The sequence below is a fragment of the Ursus arctos genome, unplaced genomic scaffold, assembly GCF_023065955.2.
Source record: "Ursus arctos isolate Adak ecotype North America unplaced genomic scaffold, UrsArc2.0 scaffold_14, whole genome shotgun sequence".
NCBI classification, from domain to species: domain Eukaryota; kingdom Metazoa; phylum Chordata; class Mammalia; order Carnivora; family Ursidae; genus Ursus; species Ursus arctos.
The window spans coordinates 19273195-19293600 of NW_026622808.1; the positions used below are offsets into that span (position 1 = coordinate 19273195).

General features: G+C 58.3%; 3 protein-coding genes across 8 annotated transcripts; 1 reads left to right on the forward strand and 2 right to left on the reverse strand.

The window, feature by feature from the left end:
• The first annotated feature begins 2197 nt into the window (after nucleotides 1–2197).
• On the forward strand, nucleotides 2198–8753 carry ATG4D (autophagy related 4D cysteine peptidase). Of its 2 annotated transcripts, none has more exons than XM_057311521.1 (10): nucleotides 2198–2674; nucleotides 3200–3325; nucleotides 3402–3575; nucleotides 3866–4142; nucleotides 4217–4281; nucleotides 6127–6257; nucleotides 7184–7262; nucleotides 7343–7419; nucleotides 7502–7621; nucleotides 8173–8753. In XM_057311521.1, exons 1-10 carry the CDS (start codon nucleotides 2443–2445, stop codon nucleotides 8353–8355), a joined length of 1464 nt encoding a protein of 487 aa, XP_057167504.1. In that variant the 5' UTR covers nucleotides 2198–2442; the 3' UTR covers nucleotides 8356–8753. The 2 variants fall into 2 exon arrangements, with proteins under 2 accessions (XP_057167504.1, XP_026337175.1); XM_026481390.4 differs by having other exon boundaries at nucleotides 2217–2674; nucleotides 3242–3325; nucleotides 8173–8751.
• On the reverse strand, nucleotides 8382–17191 carry KRI1 (KRI1 homolog). Of its 4 annotated transcripts, none has more exons than XM_026481387.4 (19): nucleotides 16910–17191; nucleotides 16724–16797; nucleotides 15835–15940; nucleotides 15387–15504; nucleotides 15083–15137; nucleotides 14956–15005; nucleotides 14344–14440; nucleotides 14189–14266; nucleotides 13796–13929; nucleotides 13369–13495; nucleotides 13166–13261; nucleotides 12906–13076; nucleotides 11771–11846; nucleotides 11589–11677; nucleotides 11377–11503; nucleotides 11161–11291; nucleotides 10140–10204; nucleotides 9926–10024; nucleotides 8382–9307 (listed from the first exon to the last, which is right to left on the reverse strand). In XM_026481387.4, exons 1-19 carry the CDS (start codon nucleotides 17001–17003, stop codon nucleotides 8965–8967), a joined length of 2130 nt encoding a protein of 709 aa, XP_026337172.1. In that variant the 5' UTR covers nucleotides 17004–17191; the 3' UTR covers nucleotides 8382–8964. The 4 variants fall into 4 exon arrangements, with proteins under 4 accessions (XP_026337172.1, XP_026337173.1, XP_048083026.1 ...); XM_026481388.4 differs by having other exon boundaries at nucleotides 14956–15002; nucleotides 16910–17038; XM_048227069.2 differs by lacking the exon at nucleotides 9926–10024 and having other exon boundaries at nucleotides 14956–15002; nucleotides 16910–17039.
• Nucleotides 17192–17501: 310 nt separating this feature from the next.
• CDKN2D (cyclin dependent kinase inhibitor 2D) lies at nucleotides 17502–19994 on the reverse strand. 2 transcript variants are annotated; one of them, XM_026481392.4, is made up of 3 exons: nucleotides 19944–19994; nucleotides 19510–19665; nucleotides 17502–18468 (listed from the first exon to the last, which is right to left on the reverse strand). In XM_026481392.4, exons 2-3 carry the CDS (start codon nucleotides 19648–19650, stop codon nucleotides 18109–18111), a joined length of 501 nt encoding a protein of 166 aa, XP_026337177.1. In that variant the 5' UTR covers nucleotides 19651–19665; nucleotides 19944–19994; the 3' UTR covers nucleotides 17502–18108. The 2 variants fall into 2 exon arrangements, with proteins under 2 accessions (XP_026337177.1, XP_057168090.1); XM_057312107.1 differs by lacking the exon at nucleotides 19944–19994 and adding an exon at nucleotides 19750–19894.
• Between the last annotated feature and the right edge of the window lie 412 nt (nucleotides 19995–20406).

The following is a 20406-nucleotide window of genomic DNA, read 5'->3' on the forward strand; positions in this document are numbered from 1 at the left end:
CAGGGAGCCCAATGCTGGGCTCAATCCCAGGACCCTGGGATCATGACCTGAGCCGAAGGCAGATGCTTCACTGACTGAGCCACCCAGGCGTCACTACTGTGTTGTTGAGCACCTACTGTGTACATGCAGGCCACATGCTGAGTGTTGAGGAGGCAGCAGTGACCAAGATGGACAGAGTCCCCTGGCCTGGTGGTGTGGTGGGGACAGAGGTAATAAACATACTATATATTTATCATATATATATATATGTATATATATATATATATATATATACACACACACACACTCTGGTCTGAATGTTTGTGTCCGCCCCAAAATGCATATACTGAAACCCTAACCCCCAGTGTGACGGTATGGGAGGCAGGGCCTTTGGGAGATGATCAGGGGTTAGGAGATCAGGGAGACCATCATGAGGGTGAAGACTCCATGATGGGTTAACGCCAAGAGGAAGAGACAGGAGATCTTTCTCTCTCTCCCTGTCTCTCTCTCTCTGCCTGCACACACCAGAGAAAGGCTATGTGAGGACATAACCAGGAACAGGGCCCTCACCGAGATCTCGGCTGTCCTGGCACCCTGATCTCACGCTTCCACCCTCCAGGATCATGAGAAAGAAATGTTTGTTGTTTCAGCCACCCAGTCTGCAGTATTTTTACAGCAGCCTGAGCTGACTCAATCAGGTTGTGATAACTGCTCTGGAAAAAAAAAATAGCAGGGAACAGGAAAGGAGTCCAAAGGTGGGGGAGGGGTGGATTTTGAGCATGGTCAGCCGGTGGGGATGACATTTGAATAAATTCCTGACAGAGGTTCAGGAGGAGCCAGCCTTGCAGGTATCTCAAGGATGGGAGGGCCAGGCGGGCAGGGGGAACTGTACGAGCAAAGGTCCTGGGGTGGGCCTGCACATGTTGGGTTTGAGAAAGGAGGTTGGGTTTGAAGGGAGGTGCAGTGAGGGGAGAGCAGAGGGAAAGTCAGCGAAGTGACTCTTTTTTTTTTTTTTAAGATTTTACTTATTTGACAGAGAGAGAGGCAGTGAGAGAAGGAACACAAGCAGGGGGAGTGGGAGAGGGAGAAGCAGGCTTCCCGCCCAACAGGGAGCCCGATGTGGGGCTCGATCCCAGAACGCTGGGATCATGACCTGAGCCGAAGGCAGACGCTTAACGACTGAGCCACCCAGGTGCCCTCGAAGTGACTCTTTTTGCACCCTGTTCACGTCCCACATCCCACACTCTCATCCAAATCCTCATCCTATTTTCTTCAGCTGGCTGAGGACAGTGCCCTCGGGCTGGCCACTAGAGGCCACTCTCTGCCATTCACAGGGTCACAACCACTGTCATCCACCTTTGAGATTGAGTCTTGTTTTTTCTGCCCTGACTCCCTGAAATGCCATGCTAAAGCGCTTTACTCCAATGAGCTCAGCTCCTCCTCCTAACATTCCTGAGTCCAAACGCACTGAAAATTTTTTTACAGCTTTACTGAGTATAACTAACATGCAACAAACCACACACATTTCAAGTGTACAATCTGATGAGTTCTCACATCCTGTAGCCCAGCATCACGATCAAGATACTAAACATCTCCACCATCTCAAGAAGTATATTCTAGCCCTTTTTTGTCCCTCCTTCTAGCCTCTCCCCACCCCATTCCCAGACACTCCGAAATTGATCTGCTTTCTGTTACTAGAGATGAGGCCGCATTTTCTGGAGTTTTAGGCACCTGGGACCGGGGAGTATATACTCCTCTTTTTTATCTGGCTTCTATTCCTCCGCAGAATTATCACGAAGATTCGTCTATGTTGCTGCAGTTGAGCCCCTTTTGCTCATGAGGGAACTGAGGCGCAGAGAGGTGTGGCTTGGGGGCGCGAGGAGGAGGCGGTGTCACACAGGTTTGGCCCCAGAGCGTCGCGCGTCCGGGTGCGCAGGCCACCGAGGGGCGCTCTGGCGGGTGGGACGCGGGCAGGTGCACACACGCGCGGGGCCGCCCCCTGGCCGGCCTTCCCCAGAACGCCGCCGGGGGCGGGGCCGGGGCGGGCCCGGGGCGGGGCTTCCCGGCTCTGGGGCCTCCGATAAGGGCCTGGCGGGGGGGGGGGGACCTCGGGCGCGCCTGGGCGCTGCGATAGGGTGGCCGGGCGTGCTCGTGGGCCGCCGCGGGGAGGCGCCGCGGCCGAAGGTCCCGGCGCGGCCACCCGGAACCGGGGCCGGCGACCCAGGCTGGGGCCGGGCGGGGCGGGGCGTCCGGCCGTGTCGCGCCCGCCTGGCTCCCGGGGCCAGGGCCGCTAAAATGGCGGCGGCGGCGGTGACAGCGTCCCGCGCCGGGCCCGGGGGCCTGGCCGCCGCGTCCGGGGCCGACTAGCGCCTTCCCGGGCGCCGCGGCCCGGCCCCCCTGGGCGCTCGCGCGCGGCCCTCACCCGGTCCCTCGGTCCGTCCCCCCACCCCCTCCGGCGCGCCCATGAACTCCGTGTCGCCGGCCGCCGCGCAGTACCGGAGCGGGAGCCCAGAGGACGCGCGCCGCCCCGAGGGCCGCAGGCCGCGGGGCCCCCGAGTCCCGGACCCCAACGGCCTGAGGCCCTCTGGAGCCAGCGGCCCCGCTCTTGGCTCGCCCGCGGCCGCCCCTGGGGAGCCGGACGAAGTGGACAAGTTTAAGGCGAAGTTCCTGACGGCCTGGAACAACGTCAAGTACGGTGAGGAGGGGGCGGGCCCGGGGCTTGTGTTCTGAGATAGGAGCTAGCCGAGGGTTCGGCGGGGCAGGGGTTCAGAGGCCGGTGGGAGTCGAGGGGAGCCAGCACCCGGCCCTGCCAAGTATTCCACCATTTACTCTCCTCTTGTGAGTCACCTGTGGGTCCCCCGCCCTGCTCTGCCCTGGGCGGACCTGCAGCAGGTCCAAAAAGAAATGTGTTTTCAAGTCTCGGCCATTTCCGTGTGACCTTGGGCAAGGTTTTTTGCTTTTCTGTGCCTTCGTTTCCCCCCTCTGTAAAACGGATACAATAATCATAACTGCTTTATTCATCCTGAAGTGATGGCAAACACTCACGTGGCTGTTACTAGGGTCCCTGCCTCCGAGAGGAATGTGGCATGGATTGCCCAGTGCCAGCCCTGAGATAGAACCTGGGAGGGATGGTCTCCGTTTCACAGAGTGGGGGCGGGGGGCGGGGGAGGGGGTGGAAGCGCTGCTGCTGTCATAACTGTTATGTTACCTATCTGTCAAGCAAGTGCTTCATCTGGCTGGGTGCTGCCCCACGTCTCCCCAGGTTGGGCAGTCAAAAGCCGGACCAGCTTTAGCAAGATCTCCAGCGTCCACCTCTGTGGCCGCCGCTACCGCTTCGAGGGCGAGGGTGAGCTGATGGCCCCAGGCCAGGGTTGAGGGAGGCCTGGTGTTCCTGGTGGCAGCTGACAAGCCTGATTTTGTAGGTGACATCCAGCGTTTCCAGCGGGACTTTGTGTCCCGCCTGTGGCTCACATACCGCCGGGACTTCCCGCCCCTCGCTGGAGGCTGTCTGACCTCGGACTGTGGCTGGGGATGCATGCTGCGCAGTGGGCAGATGATGCTGGCCCAGGGCCTGCTGCTGCATTTCCTGCCCAGAGGTGAGCAGCGCAAGGCCAGGGCAAGGCCAGGGCGCCCTAGGAGTGTCCCGCCAAGCACAGGGCCGCAGGGTCAGAATTGTTTGTAAACTAAGCTTAAAGGTATGTGAGATTGTGTGCAAAGTGCGTTTTTGGGGGGGTGAGAGTTGATAAAATAAGTTGCAGGAATGTGAAAATTGTTGGTAAACCTGGGGTCACAGGAGCATTAGAATTGTACAGGAAGCATGAGCACATGGGAACTGTGCCCCCTTGCCCCACCGGCACCCTTTGACTCTGTACTCCATCCCCACCAGACTGGACATGGGCCGAGGGCTCAGCCCCGGGCCCCTCTGAGCCATCAGGGTTGGCCTCTCCCAACCGATACCATGGGCCTGCACGCTGGATGCCCCCGCGCTGGGCCCAGGGCACCCCTGAGCTGGAGCAGGAACGTCGGCACCGGCAGATAGTGTCCTGGTTCGCCGACCACCCCCAGGCCCCCTTTGGCCTACACCGGCTGGTGGAGCTTGGGCAGAGCTCAGGCAAGAAGGCGGGGGACTGGTATGGGCCATCTCTGGTGGCACACATACTCAGGTGAGGGCCGCTGCAGGGGACACGGGAGCCACTGGGTTCCCCCAGGCGCTCAGGCCTTCCCTGTCATCCCCCAGGAAAGCTGTGGAGAGCTGCTCAGAGGTCACCCGCCTGGTGGTGTATGTGTCTCAGGACTGCACAGGTAAGAGGCTGGAAACCAAGGTCCCAGAGTTCTCGCCCTGAGCCAGTCGCTCCCTCAGCTGCCTCTGAGGACCTGCCTTCCTCGGAGGCTGAAACGAGTTCTGGGGCAGAGGAAGCCTTGGAAAGGATTCGAGGCCCACACAGTGGCCTCTGGAGCCAGTAGAGGAAACTTCAGGGGCTTCTCTGCAAGTGAGAGAATAGAGGACGTAAGGACTTCCCTCTCTTAGGTCCAATTTACTCTTACTCTGTAAACGATTCTGACATGTACAAAAGTCTGCTCTCTGCCTCACAGGATTGTCGTAAGGATTGAGTCAGCAATACAAGTTAAACCCTTAGAGTAGTGCTTGTCACAGTGAGTGTTCACTAAATATTAGCTATTATTATTATTGTGCCCCACTATCCTCCAATTCAGTTTCTTTCTTTTTTTAAATATTTTATTTATTTATTTGACACAGAGAGAGAGAGAGAGAGAGCTCACACAAGCAGGCGGAGCAGCAGGCAGAGGGAGAGGGAGAAGCAGGCTCCCCACTGAGCAGGGAGCCCGATGCAGGACTCGATCCCAGAACCCTGGGATCATGACCTACGTGAGCCGAAGGCAGACACTTAACCAACTGAGCCACCCAGGCGCCCCTCCTCCAAATCAGTTTAAAGGGTCCTCGTTCATAAGAGTCTCAATGGTTTGGTGTCAGAGAATCTACAAAACCTACACATTTTTATATAAAATTGTAGTTGTTTGAGACAATATGTGATTTTCGCAGGTGGCCACTGTCTTAGTCCATTGGGGCTGCTGTACCAAAAACTCCACAGACGGGATGGCCTATAAATAACAGGAACTTGTTTCTCATAGTTCTGGGGGCTGGGAAGTCCAAGGTCAAGGCACCAGCAGATTCGGTGTCTGGCGGGGACCCACTTCCTGGTTCAGTTTGTCGTGTTCTCACATGGTGGAAGGGGCAGGCGAGCTGTCTGGTACTAATTTTTATATAGGTACTAATCCCACTCATGAGGGTTCCACCTTCATGACCTAGTCCCCTCCCAAAGGCCCCACCTTTTAATACCGTCACTTGGGGGATTAGAATTTCAGCATCTGAATGTTGGGGGGACACATGAATTCAGACCATAGCAGCTGTGTTTCCAGAGGGTTGAATACACTTTTTTTTTTTTTTTAAAGATTTTTAATTTATTTATTCGACAGAGATAGAGACAGCCAGCGAGAGAGGGAACACAAGCAGGGGGAGTGGGAGAGGAAGAAGCAGGCTCATAGAGGAGGAGCCTGACGTGGGGCTCGAACCCGGAACGCCGGGATCACGCCCTGAGCCGAAGGCAGACGCTTTAACCGCTGTGCCACCCAGGCGCCCCTGAATACACTTTTCTGGGAGCCAGGAAGGGGCTTACCTAGCAGTAAGGGAGGAGGTGGGGGAATGGAGACCCGCAGATTGGATTTGAGGAGGAGGGACACACAGGGACATTCAGCTAAGGGGCAAACTGCTCGGCGCCCCCGTTTCCATATTGGCAAACTCATGCGCTGAGTAAGTAAAGACTAATCAGGCCTGGAACTGGGGAGGTGCTCTGGGCTACGGGGAAGGCTCTCTGCCTCCTCCTGGTTTTATGTTCTTCATCTAAATCTCAAGGCCTCAGTCACCATCTCTGTAAAGTGGGGATGTCTACACCTGCCTGGAGGCCCTGGAATCATTGGGGGGAGAGTTTGGGGTGAGTGGGGCACCAGAAAGACCACCTTTTCCACTGATGACAGGAGTGGGGCCCTACGAGGTTGCAAAGGCACGTGGAGGGCCACAGTCCGAGGCTGGGAGGGTGGGTAAGAATGTGACCTGCTGTGTTGTCCTTGCAGTGTACAAGGCAGATGTGGCACAGCTGGTGGCCAGGCCGGACCCCACGGCTGAGTGGAAGTCCGTGGTCATCTTGGTGCCAGTGCGGCTGGGTGGCGAGACTCTCAACCCTGTGTACGTGCCCTGTGTGAAGGTAGGTTCGGCCAGGCGCCACCAAGCCTCCCCGGGGACCGCGCAGGCGGCTTGGCTTGGGTCAGGTGTTTCTGCTTCCTTCATCTGTCCGTCTGTCATTCAGTAGTGAGGGAGTACCTCGTATGTGCCAAGCACCGTCCCAGCTGCTGGGTTTCAAAGGCACCGACGTAAATGTTCGTGCCCTCTGGGAGTGGACATTCTGCTGGGGGAAGGACAGACAGTGGATCCGAAACCAAACTGACACCAAACTGACAGCTGCGGCATTACACCTTCAATTCTAGAGGAAGGAAAACTAACACTTTGAAGGGCAGGGGGAGGGGGCGGCTGCAGCCTAGGAAAGCCCCCTCTCCAGCCAGGGCGGATGGGCCAGAGTGCTCCAGGCAAAAGGAATGGCAAGGCTGGAAAAAACCCTGGGGTGTTTTCACTCAGAATAAAGGCCAAAGTTCTCCCTACAGCCTGCAAGGCTTTGTACCACGTCCCTGCCCGTGCCTTGACCTCATCTGTCCCCCCCCCCCCCCCACTTCTCTCTGCCCCGGCCACATGAACCTCCTCACTGTTCTCAGAACACACCGGCCTCAGGGCCTTTGTACTTGCGTTGCAGCTGCTTGGAGTGCTCTTTCCCCAAAGATGCACTTCTGACTCCCTCTCCGACCTCTTCCGGGTCTTCGCTGAAATGTCACCTCTCAGTGAGGCCTGACTCCCCCACTTAAAATTGCAAAGCCCTTTTCCCTTCTTTATTCTTCTCCCAGTGTTACTGCCTACTAACCCGTGGCAGAACTTACTCGTCTTGTTCCCTGTTCATCTCCTACATTGGAATGTCAGCTCCATGAGAAGGGCTGGGTTTACACACATTGGGGGTTTGCTGAGTGCTTCTCAAGGGACTGACAGCACCTGGAATACGCTCCCCACCCACTTTTCTCCCTGCAGGAGCTCCTGCGTTCAGAGCTGTGCCTGGGCATCATGGGGGGCAAGCCGCGGCATTCACTGTACTTCATCGGCTACCAGGGTAGGCCCACCCCATCCCGCTCCATCCCGCTCCCCCCACCCCGCCATTCCTTAGCCCCCCTCATGCCTCCATCCCTGCAGATGACTTCCTGCTATACCTGGACCCCCACTACTGCCAGCCCACTGTGGATGTCAGTCAGGCTGACTTCCCCCTGGAGGTGAGCCGGATGGGACCCCTGGGGTGGGGCTGGAAGGTGGAGGCGGCCAGGGCCCTGAGCTTCCCTCATTCGTATTCCCCAGTCCTTCCATTGCACCTCACCCCGAAAGATGGCCTTCGCTAAGATGGACCCAAGCTGTACGGTGGGGTTCTACGCTGGAAACCAGAAGGAGTTTGAGACACTCTGCTCAGAGCTGACCAGGGTGAGCCAGGAGTGGTGGAGGGTGGAGGGCAAGGGGCAGTGAGGGGGTAGAAGGGGAACAGAGAAACCTCGAGTCCAGCAGACCCTGGGGAATCAAGATTATCCTGCCCACAAGCTATAAAAGCCCAGGTATGACTGATTGGACCAAAAGGGCAGAAAAGGAAAAGTTAGGGACATCATTGCTTGAAGGACAGCTGCATCCGTGAGCTCAATGGTGGAGCCTCTCTCCATCTCATGGCTCTACTGTCCCATCAGGCTTCACCCTTATAGTGGGAAGGGGTACCCACCTCCCTGTTCAGTGGAAAGGGAGCCCTACTTTCCCAGCAAATAAAGCAAAAATCCTAGGGTTGCTGTCCATTGGTCACACTGGGTCACGTGTCCATCACTGGGCCCGGGAATGGGAGGTGCTGATTGGCTGGCCTGGGTCATTGCCCTGGAGGGATGAAAGTTGAACTCAGGAAGTACCTGATAAATATACCTATTAGGATAATTATACCTGTAGGACAATAAATATGGTTTGGAGCTCAGCCACTCTCTCCCTCCTCCCGCCAGGTCCTCAGCTCCTCCTCGGCCACCGAGCGATACCCCATGTTCACCCTGGCTGAGGGCCATGCTCAGGACCACAGCCTGGACGACCTCTGCTCCCAGCTCTCCCAGCCAACACTGCGGCTCCCTCGCACGGGCCGGCTCCTCAAAGCCAAACGCCCAAGCTCTGAGGACTTTGTGTTTTTATAACGGGTGGGATTGGGGGAGAAGATGCGCACTATTTATTTTTTTATTTATGTCATGCTGGGTGTGGGAGCTTGAAATCTGGAGGTGATGGGTCTTCCCCTTCTCACCCCTTTGACAAGTGCAGCTGAGACCAGTCCAGGAAACCTCGAACTGGGGGCCATCCAGTCAGGGGCAGAGCCAGTACGCCTGCCTCCAGCCAGCTGGGCCCTCCGCACAGGGCAGGGAGGGAGGGCTCCCGGACACCCACTCAGGGCCTGACTCAAGTACTGTAGTTTGCACTGGACCACCCGTGCCCCTCACTGGTCCCAAAGCCCCTATCCTGCCGAGGTCTAGGGGTGGTGGGGAGAACTGTGGCCACTGGGGGCTAATAAAGCCGTTTAACTTGACTGTGGCGATGGCTGGCCCAGCATTTGAGGGATGGGGTCCAAGGAGTGTCTCCAGGTGAGACGGTGGGGGAAGCCGGTTAGGTAGGCCTCAGCTTCCACATCTGTGAGACGGAAGACTTCTTTGCCCACGGGCAGATACAGGGTCCACACAGTCCATGAGGGAGATGTATCCAGGAGCTCAACTGGACGGGAGGAAGCCCAGGGGCCCCTGCCTGCTCCCTGGAGCTTAGGGGCCGCTCTTGGGACCCTGGGGCTTCCTCCGCTGCCGGCCCAGCTGGCGGAAGTGCAGCCGTTTGGGGTTGAGGCCAAAGGCCTGCAGTCTCTGGCGGCTAAACTCACGCCCACCGAGTGTCACGGTGGGGCCCAGGAGACGTGCCTTCTTGCCCCTCCTCCGCCTCTGGGGGACCGGCTTCTGGGTGTGTGACATGGGGCCTGCTTCTTCCTGTGCTGGGGGGCGGCTCCCAGGCGGGGGCTGCTTCCCGTCGGCCCCATCGGGTGCCAGCAGCTGCCCCTGCGGGCCATCTTTGTCTCTCTGTGGCTTCCCTGTGGCTTCCTTAAGTGTCTCTGTCCTGAGGAGAAAAGTGGGGGCTCAGCCCAAGCTGGTCACGATTAGGCCTGTTCCTGAGCACACATCCCCCAGTTTATGGAGGAGGAAAGGAGAGGCTCAGAGAGGCAAGGCAACAAATCAGGGGCCTGCCTGGGATTCAAACCCAAGTCTGACACCAAAACTGGGCCTTTTCTACTGAACCTGGGATTTGACTGTATTGCTAATCACTGGCATTTCGAGCCTGGGCCTATATAAGCTGTTCGTGGAAATTGACTTACTGCAGCTTTCAATCAGCTCTGTGGTTCTATCACCCCTGCTTTGTAGATCAGGAAGTAATGGGCATAATAATAATACTAATACCTGTATGGTATTTCCTATGTTTTAGGCACTTTACATGAGTTAATTCACTTAATCCTCAAAAACCCAACAAGAACCAGCCATCTTAACCCCCTACCCCCATTTAAAAAATGAGAAAGCAGGCCCAGAAAGGGCAAGGGCCTTGCCCCAGGCCACACAGCTGTGGCCCAGCCAGAATTTGAACCCAGGGATTGAGAAAGGAAGCCCCATTCCCCGGGGCCACGCAACAAATGGCTGGCGGGACGTGCCTCAAGCCCACCCTCGTCCAGCCAGTGACACTCACTCGTCTGGGCAAAGTGACTTGAAGATCTGCCTCTTTTTCCAGGAGTTCTGGGCCTTCTGGCTGTACGCCCTCTTGTCCTGCAGCTCCTCCTGCTCTGACCTGCGGGGGCCCGGCAGACACGCCTAGTGCCGGGCGCTTTGGGAGGTGTCCACGCTGCTGCCGGCCCGCTCCCCCCCACCCCCCACCCCCAGCACACCTGGCCCTGCCCAGTCACCTGTACATGCAGGTTTTCTTCAGGGAGCACCACCGGTTCAGCTCTTTGTCATCGGCAGCCAGGATCTGCACGGGAAGGGGGGGGTCCAGCCGTGTGAGCTCGGGGTTGGGGGTGCGGGGGCCTGGCTCTCTCAGCTTTAGCCGCCTCACTGGTCAAAGGCGGGTCATGCTACTGCCACTCGGCAGGGATGTCACCATAGCAGGAGAGGACTGATTTCTGTGGGGCCACTGGATGTTTTTGGCAGTGGGCATCAGATGGGGAAACTGAGGCTTGGCAAGGCAATCCTTGCCCTAGGTCACATGATCGGGAAGTGGCTGATTTCAGATTCCAGTTTGGGCGCAGGGGTCCTAGAGCCTCACTCGGATGGTCCCAGCAGCCTCAGGACAGGCAAGGGGCTGTGCGCCCATGGCCAGGTCTGCCAATTACAGATGAGGCCAAGGATCCAAACTGCAGGCCTCAGTTTCCTCATCTAGCAGGTGGGCAAGCCCCTTAGAAACTACTGAAAGGTTGCTGGGAAGACTGAACGCAGAAGGTATAAGCTCCATTAACGTCGGCTTTGCTGGCCACGAACGTGAGGCTCCCACAGCCACCACGGCTAAGGGGTGAGCGCCGCTGCAGGAGCACACCCGCTCACCTCAGCTCCCCAGCCACAACGTGGGGGCTGTTACTAGGCCCATTTTATAGATGGGGAAACGGAGGCACAGCATGCTAGATCACAGTTGAGGAGTGGCCACAGCAGGATTTGAATCCGGGCCATCTGTTTCCAGAGCCCACCCAGTCTTAACGGCCACCCAACTGCGGATATTCGGTAATAGATTAAAAAGTAGTACATAAGGCGTGTTCTACGGGCAAAGCGCTGTGTGAAGCCCCGGCCTCTGAGGCCGTCTGAGGCAGGGAACGTTAGCAGTACGGCTGTTTTCCAGATGAACAAATGGGGGTTGCAGCATCTGCTGGCTGCACACTCCCTCTTGCCCACGGGGCACCCCACACCCCCGGGCTGGGCACCATTCTGGGGCCCCACCTCCTCAGTGCTCAGCCCGAAGTCGCAGGGAACCACGGTGCGGTACTTAAAGCGACAGGGCAGGTCATCAACGATGTCCTCGTAGTCCAGCCGGTAATACTCGTCCAGGTACTCCTCGAACGTCTTGTCTCCTGCGCAGGGCGGGAGCCAGGCTGCCAGGGTGTGCCAGGCCCATCGGAGCCCCTGCCCGCCCCCCGCCACCAGCCCGGGCCTCACCAGGGTCGAACACGGGCTTTTCCTGCCCCACGGCCGCAGCGAAGGGTGACTTGCGCTTCTTCTTGCCCGTTAGGGGGGCCTCACGCAGCTTTTTCCGCGGCTGGCTGGGGTCGTAGTCAGCATCCATCTGCCGAGACGCAAAGGTCAGACCAGCCCCCGGGAGGGGGGCCCCACTTACCCCCCGGGGTCCCCCCTCTGCCTATGGCACCTACATTGAAGTCGGGGTCCTCACAGTGCAGCTCCTGCAGGTTCCAAGCTCCCCCCTGCTCCGGCCCAGCCCATGTGTCCCAGTTCCAGTCATCTGTTTCCAGAGGACACAGAGGTAGGGGGTCAGGGCAGAACTCCAGCCTTCAGACCCAGCAGCTCCCCCAGGCTGGTGGCCCGGTGACCTCACCTTCAAGCCCTTCTTCTTCTTCAAACTGCGGCTTCTCCTCCTCCATGGTACCATAGTACTCGTCCCCAAAACATCTCTGCAGGGTCAGGGCCAGGAGGGTCAGCAAGGCCCACTCCCCCCAGACGGTGTTACTCCTACACCTTACATGGCTCCCAGCACCCTCCAGACCTAGCTGCTGACTGGGGTACACGCCCCAGTACCCACCTGCTGCACTGGTTACCATCCTGTTCCACAGAGCTGTAGTTCTTTCCCACCCCACAGGCCTCTGCCCCCGCGGGACCCCCCACCTGGTACACTCCCTCCCCCCCCTCTGCCCAACTCCTGCTCAGGCCTCAGCTGCCCGCCCTGACCCGCTCACCACCACGCCCGACAAAGTCGATCGAGGACTCCTCTAAGACCCCACCTCCCCCTGCACGTCGCCATCACCACTCGGACCGCTGGGGGCCGTAACTGGACAGTTAAGGGCCTGCCATTAGACCGGGAGCTCTAGGAGGGCACGGACTGCTCTGTGCCCACCAGGCTGGTTCTTGCCATTCCATGAGCTCCAAGACGGCTGAAACGGTTGAGCCCTTGATGGAACCCCAGCACCCAGGGCGCGTCTGGCAAAGGCAGATATTGCAAACTGTCATTTATGAAGCACCTACTATGTGCCCACTGCTGGGCTGTGTCTCACTGCATTCTCGCAAGCACCCCAAGACACAGAAACTACCTCCATTTTACTGAGAAACTGAAGCCTACACAACCTGTCTCCTCCCCTGATCTCGCAGACTTGGTCAGGGGTCTCTTTGGGGTTCCCGGGGTCCCCGCTTTCCCCATACAGCCCTACTGCCTGTTTCCATGGCCCGATGCTATGCCCCCTCAAACCCAACAATAAACATTAATGGCAACAAGTTTCAAGGAAGCACAGCTACCCCCTGTTCCTTGAGCCTTACCAATCTTATGCGTATTTCTCTCAGGCTATCCTTACAACAGCCCTGAGGTAGACAGTATGGCTGAACCCACTTTACAGACAGGGACACATGCCCAGAGACGTCAAGTCACTTCTCTGAGGCCACACAGCTAGGAAACAGCCGCGGATTCCAGAGCCTTGTCCCAAGCAGCACCGGCTGGCTGGGGTGGGGCGCAGGGGCCGCACCTGCATGAGCTGGTCATGCCGGCTGGGGTCGAAGTCGTCCTCGAGGTCCCGCTCCTCAAAGCCCAGCGTCTCATTGCCTGTGACCTGCCGCAGCCTCTCCAGCTTGGCCAGAATCTCCTTCCTTTTCAGGTTCTTCAGCTGCTTGAGCTCTTCCCGCTTCTTCGCCTTCTCCTGCGGGTGGCAGGCCAGGGGGAGAGGGAGGGCATGGGCTCTCCCTGCAGGGTGGGCAGCCCTCCCCAGCCTGGCACCCTCACACTCACCCTCTTCTTTCGCTCCCGAGTCTCCTCTCTCCTCTCCTTCCTGCGCTCATCCTTGCGGCGCACAGAGGACACGATGCTTCGAGGGTAGGTCTTGACCTATGGGCAGCAGGGGAGCCCACAAGGGCCACAGAGATGATTCTGGGCTCTCCCGGCCTGGGCCCCAAGGCCTGGGTCCCCCCCCAGCCCCCGCCCCAGTCCCACACCAAGGCTGAGTCTGGCTCCTCGAAGCGGAAGTTGTACTTGTGCTCAAAGTCCTCCTGCTTCTTCAGAAACAGCTCCCCCTCATCTGAGGAATCGTCCACAGCTAGCTGGACCGGGAGGCTGGGGCCCCTGAGGGACAAAACGGGACAGGGCTGGGGGTCAGCCAAGGCCCTGCCCTCCTGTGTACCAGCTGTGTTAACGCACTGAATCCTCACAAAAGCCCTACTTTGGGGCACCCCCATTTTACAGATAGGGAAATTGAGGCACAAAGTCCAGTGACAGGGCCACCTAGCTCCAGAGCCCACATGCCGCAGGTCTTCCTCACAGAACAGTAACTCTGCTATCATCTGTGTGAAAAAGTAAACGCCTGGTGCCCTTTGCCCTCTGGCTAGCACTCACTCCAGGCCCCTGGGGCACACGGTTGCTCACCCTTCCTCCTCCTCTTCCTCCTCTTCCTCTTCCTCGCCTTCCTCCTCCTCATAGCGTTTGTTGAGGATATAATCCCGCAGGAACCGCTCTCCTTCATCCAGCTCTGGGTCATTCCAATATTCCTTGAGGTGGGTCTGGGGGTGAAGGGGGTACAGGACCCCGGTCAGGGACTTGTGGGCAGGGAAGGAGGGTGGGCTTGGGCTCCATGTGGACTTAAGCAACTGAAACTTCGCAGCCAGACTGTAAAGTAGGGGGATAACCTCCGTCTTACAAAAGTAGAAAACGGCGCCCACAGAGGGGCACACCCCATCTTCAGATTATGGGCTCATGGCTACTCCCTCAAGGACTGGTTTCCAGAAAAAGCCTGGAGATGAACCAGACGTAAGAACTCACCAGTTCTTTCAGCATGTCAGGGTTGTGAATCTCCTTCTGCCCCTTCAGCCACTCCACATAGTCCGCGTCCTCCTGGGCCTGAGGGCGGGCCAGCACTGAGGGTCTGGGGACCCCTTCCTGCCATCAACCCCCAGCCAACCAGCCCTAGCACCCACCTTCTCCTCCCTGGTTTTAGCACGTTTCTGCAGCAACCCAGAGCCACCTTCCCCGGCACTGTCCTCATCGTCGCTGTCCTCCACGAATGCCCGGAAGCTGTCCGTGGGAGAGAATACGGCTCAGGAGACGCAACCTGGTCTCTGCCCCCAGTTCCAAGATGAACCCTGTTTTATTTTTATTTTTTTTAAAGATTTTATTTATTTATTTGACAGAGATAGAGACAGCCAGCAAGAGAGGGAACACAAGCAGGGGGAGTGGGAGAGGAAGAAGCAGGCTCATAACGGAGGAGCCTGATGTGGGGCTCGATCCCGGAACGCCGGGATCACGCCCTGAGCCGAAGGCAGACGCTTAACGACTGTACCACCCAGGCGCCCCAAGATGAACCCTGTTTTAAGTCCTGAGCTCGCCTCAACAAGCTCAGAGCAGTGCTGTGACATAGAGGGCATCATCAACCCCGTTTAACAGATGGGGAAACTAAGGCACAGAAACACTAAGTGACGTGCCCAAGGGCACACAGCCGTGAAGTAACAGAGGTGGACTTGAACTCAGGCCTGTCCAATCCCAGAGCCTCAAAACCGACCCATCTGGCCATTCAGCCGGCCCAGGCTTACCTTTCCTTGAGCTGTTTCTGTTCTTCTACGTAACTTTGCGACGAGATCTGCTGCAGAGAGAGTGACGTGGGCCTCGGACCCAGCCCCAGGCCCCTCAGCCCCCAACCGGGGCCTCCACCCCACCTACCTGGAATCTCTGATCAGAGGTCTCTGCGTCTGAGTTTTCCTCATCGACGTATTTGCTGTGCAAGGATGAATGGGGGCTTCAGAAGAGACTCCCCACGGCTCATCTGTCCCCACAGGGCGGGGAGCTGTTACGAGCAGCAGTCAGGGGGCGGGGCGGTGCTGGTGGATCACGGGCTCCCTCAATCCCGGGACTCACCGGGAGTCACCACCAGCTTTTTCCCACCTCTTCTAAGACCCCCATGCGTCCACCTGCCCTGGGAAGGCTTGGGGGAGGGATGGGGCGGGGAGGCAGGATCTCTCCTCACCCCTCTTTCTCCAAGATAACCTTCCTTTCATAGTCCTTCAGGTACATAGGCTGCATTTTCTTTGGTTTCTCTTTGGCCGCGGGCACTTCCTCAGCTTCCTCGCTCTCCGAGGACGATACTGTCAGGTTACCAGAAGACACCTGCCATCACCCACAACCCCCTTCCTTCCCCAGGCAGAGAATCCCACAGGGCGGGGCCAGGGTCAGACCACGATTTCACATAGCACACTTGTGCTACATGGTGGTAGCTGGCTGTGCTCACTCGGTAACTCACGCTTTGCCCAGTGCCAAGCACACAGTCATTATTAACAAGTAATAACCTAAAACGCTCTGCTAAGCACTTTCCGCATAGAACACAGAACATATATGGTATAAGGGTTCATTAAGTAGTCACAAAAACCAGTAAGGCAATGAGGAAACCCAGGCCTTAGGGAAGAGCAGCCCCAGACCTGTTTTCTGATAGAAGGTGGCATCCTTCTCATAAATGCGGGGGTCCTTCTTCTTCAACAAGGAGAGAGTCCTGTAAAAGTCACGCTCTTGCTGGGGGTCAAATTCCTAAGACATGAAAAGGATGAGGGATTGACTTCAGAAGGGAGATGGTGCGAGCCCTGGTGGAGGCTGGGGGGCACTAAGTAACAAGGGCAGGTGGGCTGCGAGGGTGCGGAAATTAGGGTGGAGGGAGGGGCATACATTAGGAAGAAAGAGAAGGGATCCAGGTGGACAGAGGCAGGTTGGGGGCTGGAGGGTGGGTAAGAGGGGCGATGGGAAGATGTGAAACAGGTGGCGGAGGAAGAGGGGCCCTCATGGGGTGGGCTGGGGCGGGCCACACAGAGGTACTGGAGCTGAGACAGAGGAAGGTAATGGGCAAGGGGACTTCCTGGGGACAAAGGATTGACATGGGGGCTGGTGAGCAGAGACGACATATGTGGGACAGCAGGCAGGGGCTGGGCTGCACAGTGAGGCCCCCAAGAAGAACAGGGCTGATGTGAGAAGGTGAGTGCCCCATGTGGCAGAGGGATGTTCCACTTCAGGGACTGAGTCGCGCCCTGATAAGTAGTTAAGCTCTTGAGGATGAAAGAGTGGACACCGCGGTCGCACCTCAACATCAGGATGGGGAGATGGATGGTGGTGGGAGACGGGAAGTAGGGGGGCACTTGGTCACCCCCTGGGTATGGAGAGGGCGCTATGTGTCCTTCATGGGATTAGGAAGAGGAGGATGAAAACTCCCGCAGGGTGAAATAGGGTTTGGGGCTAGCCGCCGTCTGTATATCGGGGTTGGGAAGCGGTGTGGGGCTTAGATGCTTCCCGAATGTACGGCACCGGGGTGAGAAAGCTCACCACGCGCTCGTCGCTAGAGTCGGACTCAGTGCTGGAGTCGCCGCCGCTGTCCCGGTCCCCGTAGCGATCTTTAACTGCGAAGCACAGATGGGAGCCCCCTAGATCAGCGTGGTGGACCAGATGAACCCCCACTTCCCGACGACCCAGCACGCGCCGCCGCTCCGCGCTCATGCGCCCCGCACTCACGCCGCTGCAGCTCCTCGCGCTCCCGGTAGCGGCCGTACCGCGCAGCAAACGCCGCGTTTACACGAAGGGGCGACGACCCGCGCGGTTCCGGCATGGCGGCTCTGCGGCCCACTGCGCACGCGTGTGGCGAGTGTCCCAAAAGAGGCGGAGCTACTCTCGGCCCCGGCCCCCGCGAGCCTCAGAGGAGGCGGAGCCTCGCAGGCCGCGCCTCATCCCGTCCCCAGGCTTTCCGGGATCCCTTACGCCGTGCGACCACAATCCCCGCCCGCAAGTCACGCCTCTGCGGGTCAGACTGCAGCCACCGCCCACTCCCTCCTTCCCCGCCCCCGCCCGGGGCTCCCGGCACCCAGCTGACATCTGGGGGCCCTTTCTCCACTCGTGGTTTCCTGCCTCCCTTCCGTTCCGACAGCGTAAACCGCTGCCCCACCCAGCTCACTCACCTCTGGCACCCTGGGAATTACCACTCTCTCCCCTCCCCCAAAGCATCCACGATCTGCGATCCCCCCAACCCCGCGACCTCCCCACTCCCCACAAACATACTGAACGCGCGGCTCTCCATCGCAGACTCAAAAATCAGAAGCCACCAGCTCTGTGATCATTCACAAGTCTTAATTTAATGGGTAAAAACATTAAGTTATCACACAACAATTTTTTTCCCACAAAGCTTAATAAATAGAATCTCTTTTTTTAAACGCTGTACAAGAGACTGGAAACCAAGCTTCCAACAAAATATGAATGAACTCATACTACCCTTTTATTGATTTGAAACACTCCCCCCTCCCCCTCCCCGTGCCTGAAAGCAGTGTGCACACTTGAGGTCTCTCTGTGGGTACAGCCAGCCAAGGTCACCAGGTTCCAGGAGCGCTGGAAGCGATGACCTCACTCTGGGGCTGGGGCTTTAAACACTCTGCCCTTGGGCGTCTGCAGCCCCAGCAATCTGAGGTGCAGAGAAAACTGAACCGTTTTGATGGCTGTTGTCTGCAGGAGCCCTTCTCTGCCCAACACATCAAAAGGGGTGAGAAAAACAAATGAGAAATGTCCCTCAAACACACACACCCGGCAAATGAACACCAACAAGCCACAAACTGGTGCCCCTCCCCTTACGACAGTGGGCAGAAGTGAGGGGAGAAAGTGTTTCTTCTCTCCTCTTTTGACACAGAACCCCGCTGGGTCCTGTTGCTGGAGTGGGCGGCCCCAGGTCACAGCAGTACCACCGTGTGCCCCTGCAGTATGTCCATGAGATCCTGAGCCCCTATCCCCTGGGCCAGCTCCAGGGGTGTGAGTCCCCTGGCGTCCCTGTGATGGAGATCAGACTCGGTAGCCAGGAAGCTGACCACAGCCGTGTGGCCCTCTCGCACTGCCAGATGGATGGGGAGCGCCCCAGTGCCATCAGGCACGTTGACATCAGCACCGTGCTCTACCAAAACCTTCAGGGTGTCCAGGAATCCAGTGCGCGCTGCATCATGGGCTGGAGTAGTGCCGGTGGTGTCCTGGACATTGGGGCTGGCACCTTGCTTGAGGAGCTCCAAGGCAATGGTGGGGCTGCCAAACATCATGACCTGTGTGGGGGCCGAAGGTAAGGGGTCCTGAAGGAGAGGTTCCAGGAAAAGGGGGTCACTGAAGAGAGGAGTCATTCAAGAATAGGGAAGATGAGAGGTCTTCTAAAGAATGGGGAAACCCCAGGGAACACAAGCTCTCAGACAGCTGTTTGATACCCCAGAGAAAGACATCTCCTGGGAATAGGGACCCCCAAAAAGTTGGTCACCCCCTAAGGATAAGACAATCGTCTAGGGAATAGCCTGCATGGAAACTTTCAAGGAACCTAAGACCCTCGCCAGGGAAGCAGAGACACACCCCATCCCATAGGGGAAATCATTAGGAAATATGGAACCCCCCCAGGAAATAGGGCTCATAGAATGAAAACTGTCCCCAAAGAACTTGACAGCCGACTGAAGGGAAAAGAGAGGCCCAGGGAATTTGAAACCCCTTCTCCAATTAATAGCTCCTCCTATATAGTGGGGATGCTCTCCAGGGTACTTGACTCCCTTAAGAAACGGGGTTCTCCTGTGAAATGCCCCCCAAGGGAATAAGGACGCCCATGCAATGTGTAACTGTGCCCCCATTAGGACTTCCCTTAATAAACCAGGAATCTGGGGGAACAAATAGACCCAGGAATGGAGATCTCCCCCAAGTAACTGGATACCTCTCAGAGAACCCTCCAGAAATGGGGATTCCCTGGACACATGAATCCTTTCCTCCAGTGATTGGATCCCCCCACAGAAGCTCCAGGAAACAAGAGCCATTCCTATGAAACCAGGATCCAAAGAAACTGAACTCACACCACGGAATAAGAACCTCCCCAGGGAAGCTGAATCCTCTGCACCCAGAGAATAAGAAATTCTCCAGAGAAGATGGAAAGTCCTCCCCTCCCCCAATCTAACCCCATCCACCACCCACCCACGAAAAGGGACATCAGGAAGCAACATCGGCCCAGAGAAAAAGGATGGGATCCGCAGTCAGCCACCACCGCGACCAGGAAACGTAAGGGAAAGGGTCTGGGGTCCCAGCCCCGCACTCGCGCCGCGCCGGCCGGGCCTCACCTGCAGCGCCGTCTTGCCGAAGCGGTTCAGGGCGTCGGGGTGCACCAGCTCGCGGTGCAGAAGGCGGCGCACCTCCTGCACGTCGCCTCGGGCCGCGGCCCCGCTCAGCCGGTCGCCGGCGCGGACCTCCTCCAGCAGCATGTCGACACTGGCAGCCTGCAAAGCCCCCCGCCCCACCCCGGCGCCGTCAGTGCGGGGAAAGCCACCGAAGCCGGCCCGAAGACCCCTTCCGCGGCGCACCTGGCCTGTGCGAGGCTCCCAGCCCGGCTCAGCGGTTGGCTCTCCGGCGCGACCCCCGCCCTCCCAGCGGGCTCCTCCCCCTGTCGGCCAGTGGGTCGCCAGGGGCTGGGAGCCCGGCCCAACCCTCCGCCGCCCGCCCGGCCTGGCCGGGCCCGGCGCCCGCCCCTTGGGGGCCGGGTCACCCCCCAACTCACCCTCCCTCCTCCTAGACGCCTGTTCTGAGGCGGCGTCGGCGCCGCTGCCAAGCTGGCCGTCAGGGGGCGGTGCCAGCGCGCTTGAGGCCCCGCCCCGAACGCCGCGGATTTGTTTTCTTACGAACTCGCTACACTGTAGCCCAGGCGCATTGCCCGGCGCGCGACCCGGCGGCGTCCCGCCCACGCGGCCAGCGCAGCCAATGGCCACGCGTCGCTGGGGGAGTTTTACGCTCCGGCAGGGGCGGTGCCGCCCCTGATTGGCCGAGCCGCGGCGACCGGTGGACCGCCGGCAATGGCGGGGTTTTCGGTTTTCAAACTCGCCAGGCGGGCGGGAAAGGGAGCCGGTTTAACTGACCCGCGGGAGAAAGGTCAGGGGCATGGAAGCGCGGGCTGCCCCGGGACCTCAGCACCTCTGAGAGGAAGGGAGGCAGGGCTGGGGCAGTCCAGTCCGGAGTTTCACCAT

Excerpts from the sequence above, each read along its gene's own strand:
- ATG4D (XM_057311521.1), top strand. The coding sequence starts at position 2,443 with ATGAACTCCGTGTCGCCGGCCGCCGCGCAGTACCGGAGCGGGAGCCCA. Across the intron at positions 7,263-7,342 it reads GTACTTCATCGGCTACCAGG|ATGACTTCCTGCTATACCTG; the intron begins GTAGGCCCACCC and ends CCATCCCTGCAG. Across the intron at positions 7,622-8,172 it reads TCTGCTCAGAGCTGACCAGG|GTCCTCAGCTCCTCCTCGGC; the intron begins GTGAGCCAGGAG and ends TCCTCCCGCCAG.
- KRI1 (XM_026481387.4), bottom strand. The coding sequence starts at position 17,003 with ATGCCGGAACCGCGCGGGTCGTCGCCCCTTCGTGTAAACGCGGCGTTT. Across the intron at positions 13,262-13,368 it reads AGGAGCCAGACTCAGCCTTG|GTCAAGACCTACCCTCGAAG; the intron begins GTGTGGGACTGG and ends TGCTGCCCATAG. Across the intron at positions 11,847-12,905 it reads GGCATGACCAGCTCATGCAG|AGATGTTTTGGGGACGAGTA; the intron begins GTGCGGCCCCTG and ends CTGACCCTGCAG.
- CDKN2D (XM_026481392.4), bottom strand. The coding sequence starts at position 19,650 with ATGCTGCTGGAGGAGGTCCGCGCCGGCGACCGGCTGAGCGGGGCCGCG. Across the intron at positions 18,469-19,509 it reads TCGGCAAGACGGCGCTGCAG|GTCATGATGTTTGGCAGCCC; the intron begins GTGAGGCCCGGC and ends GCCCCCACACAG.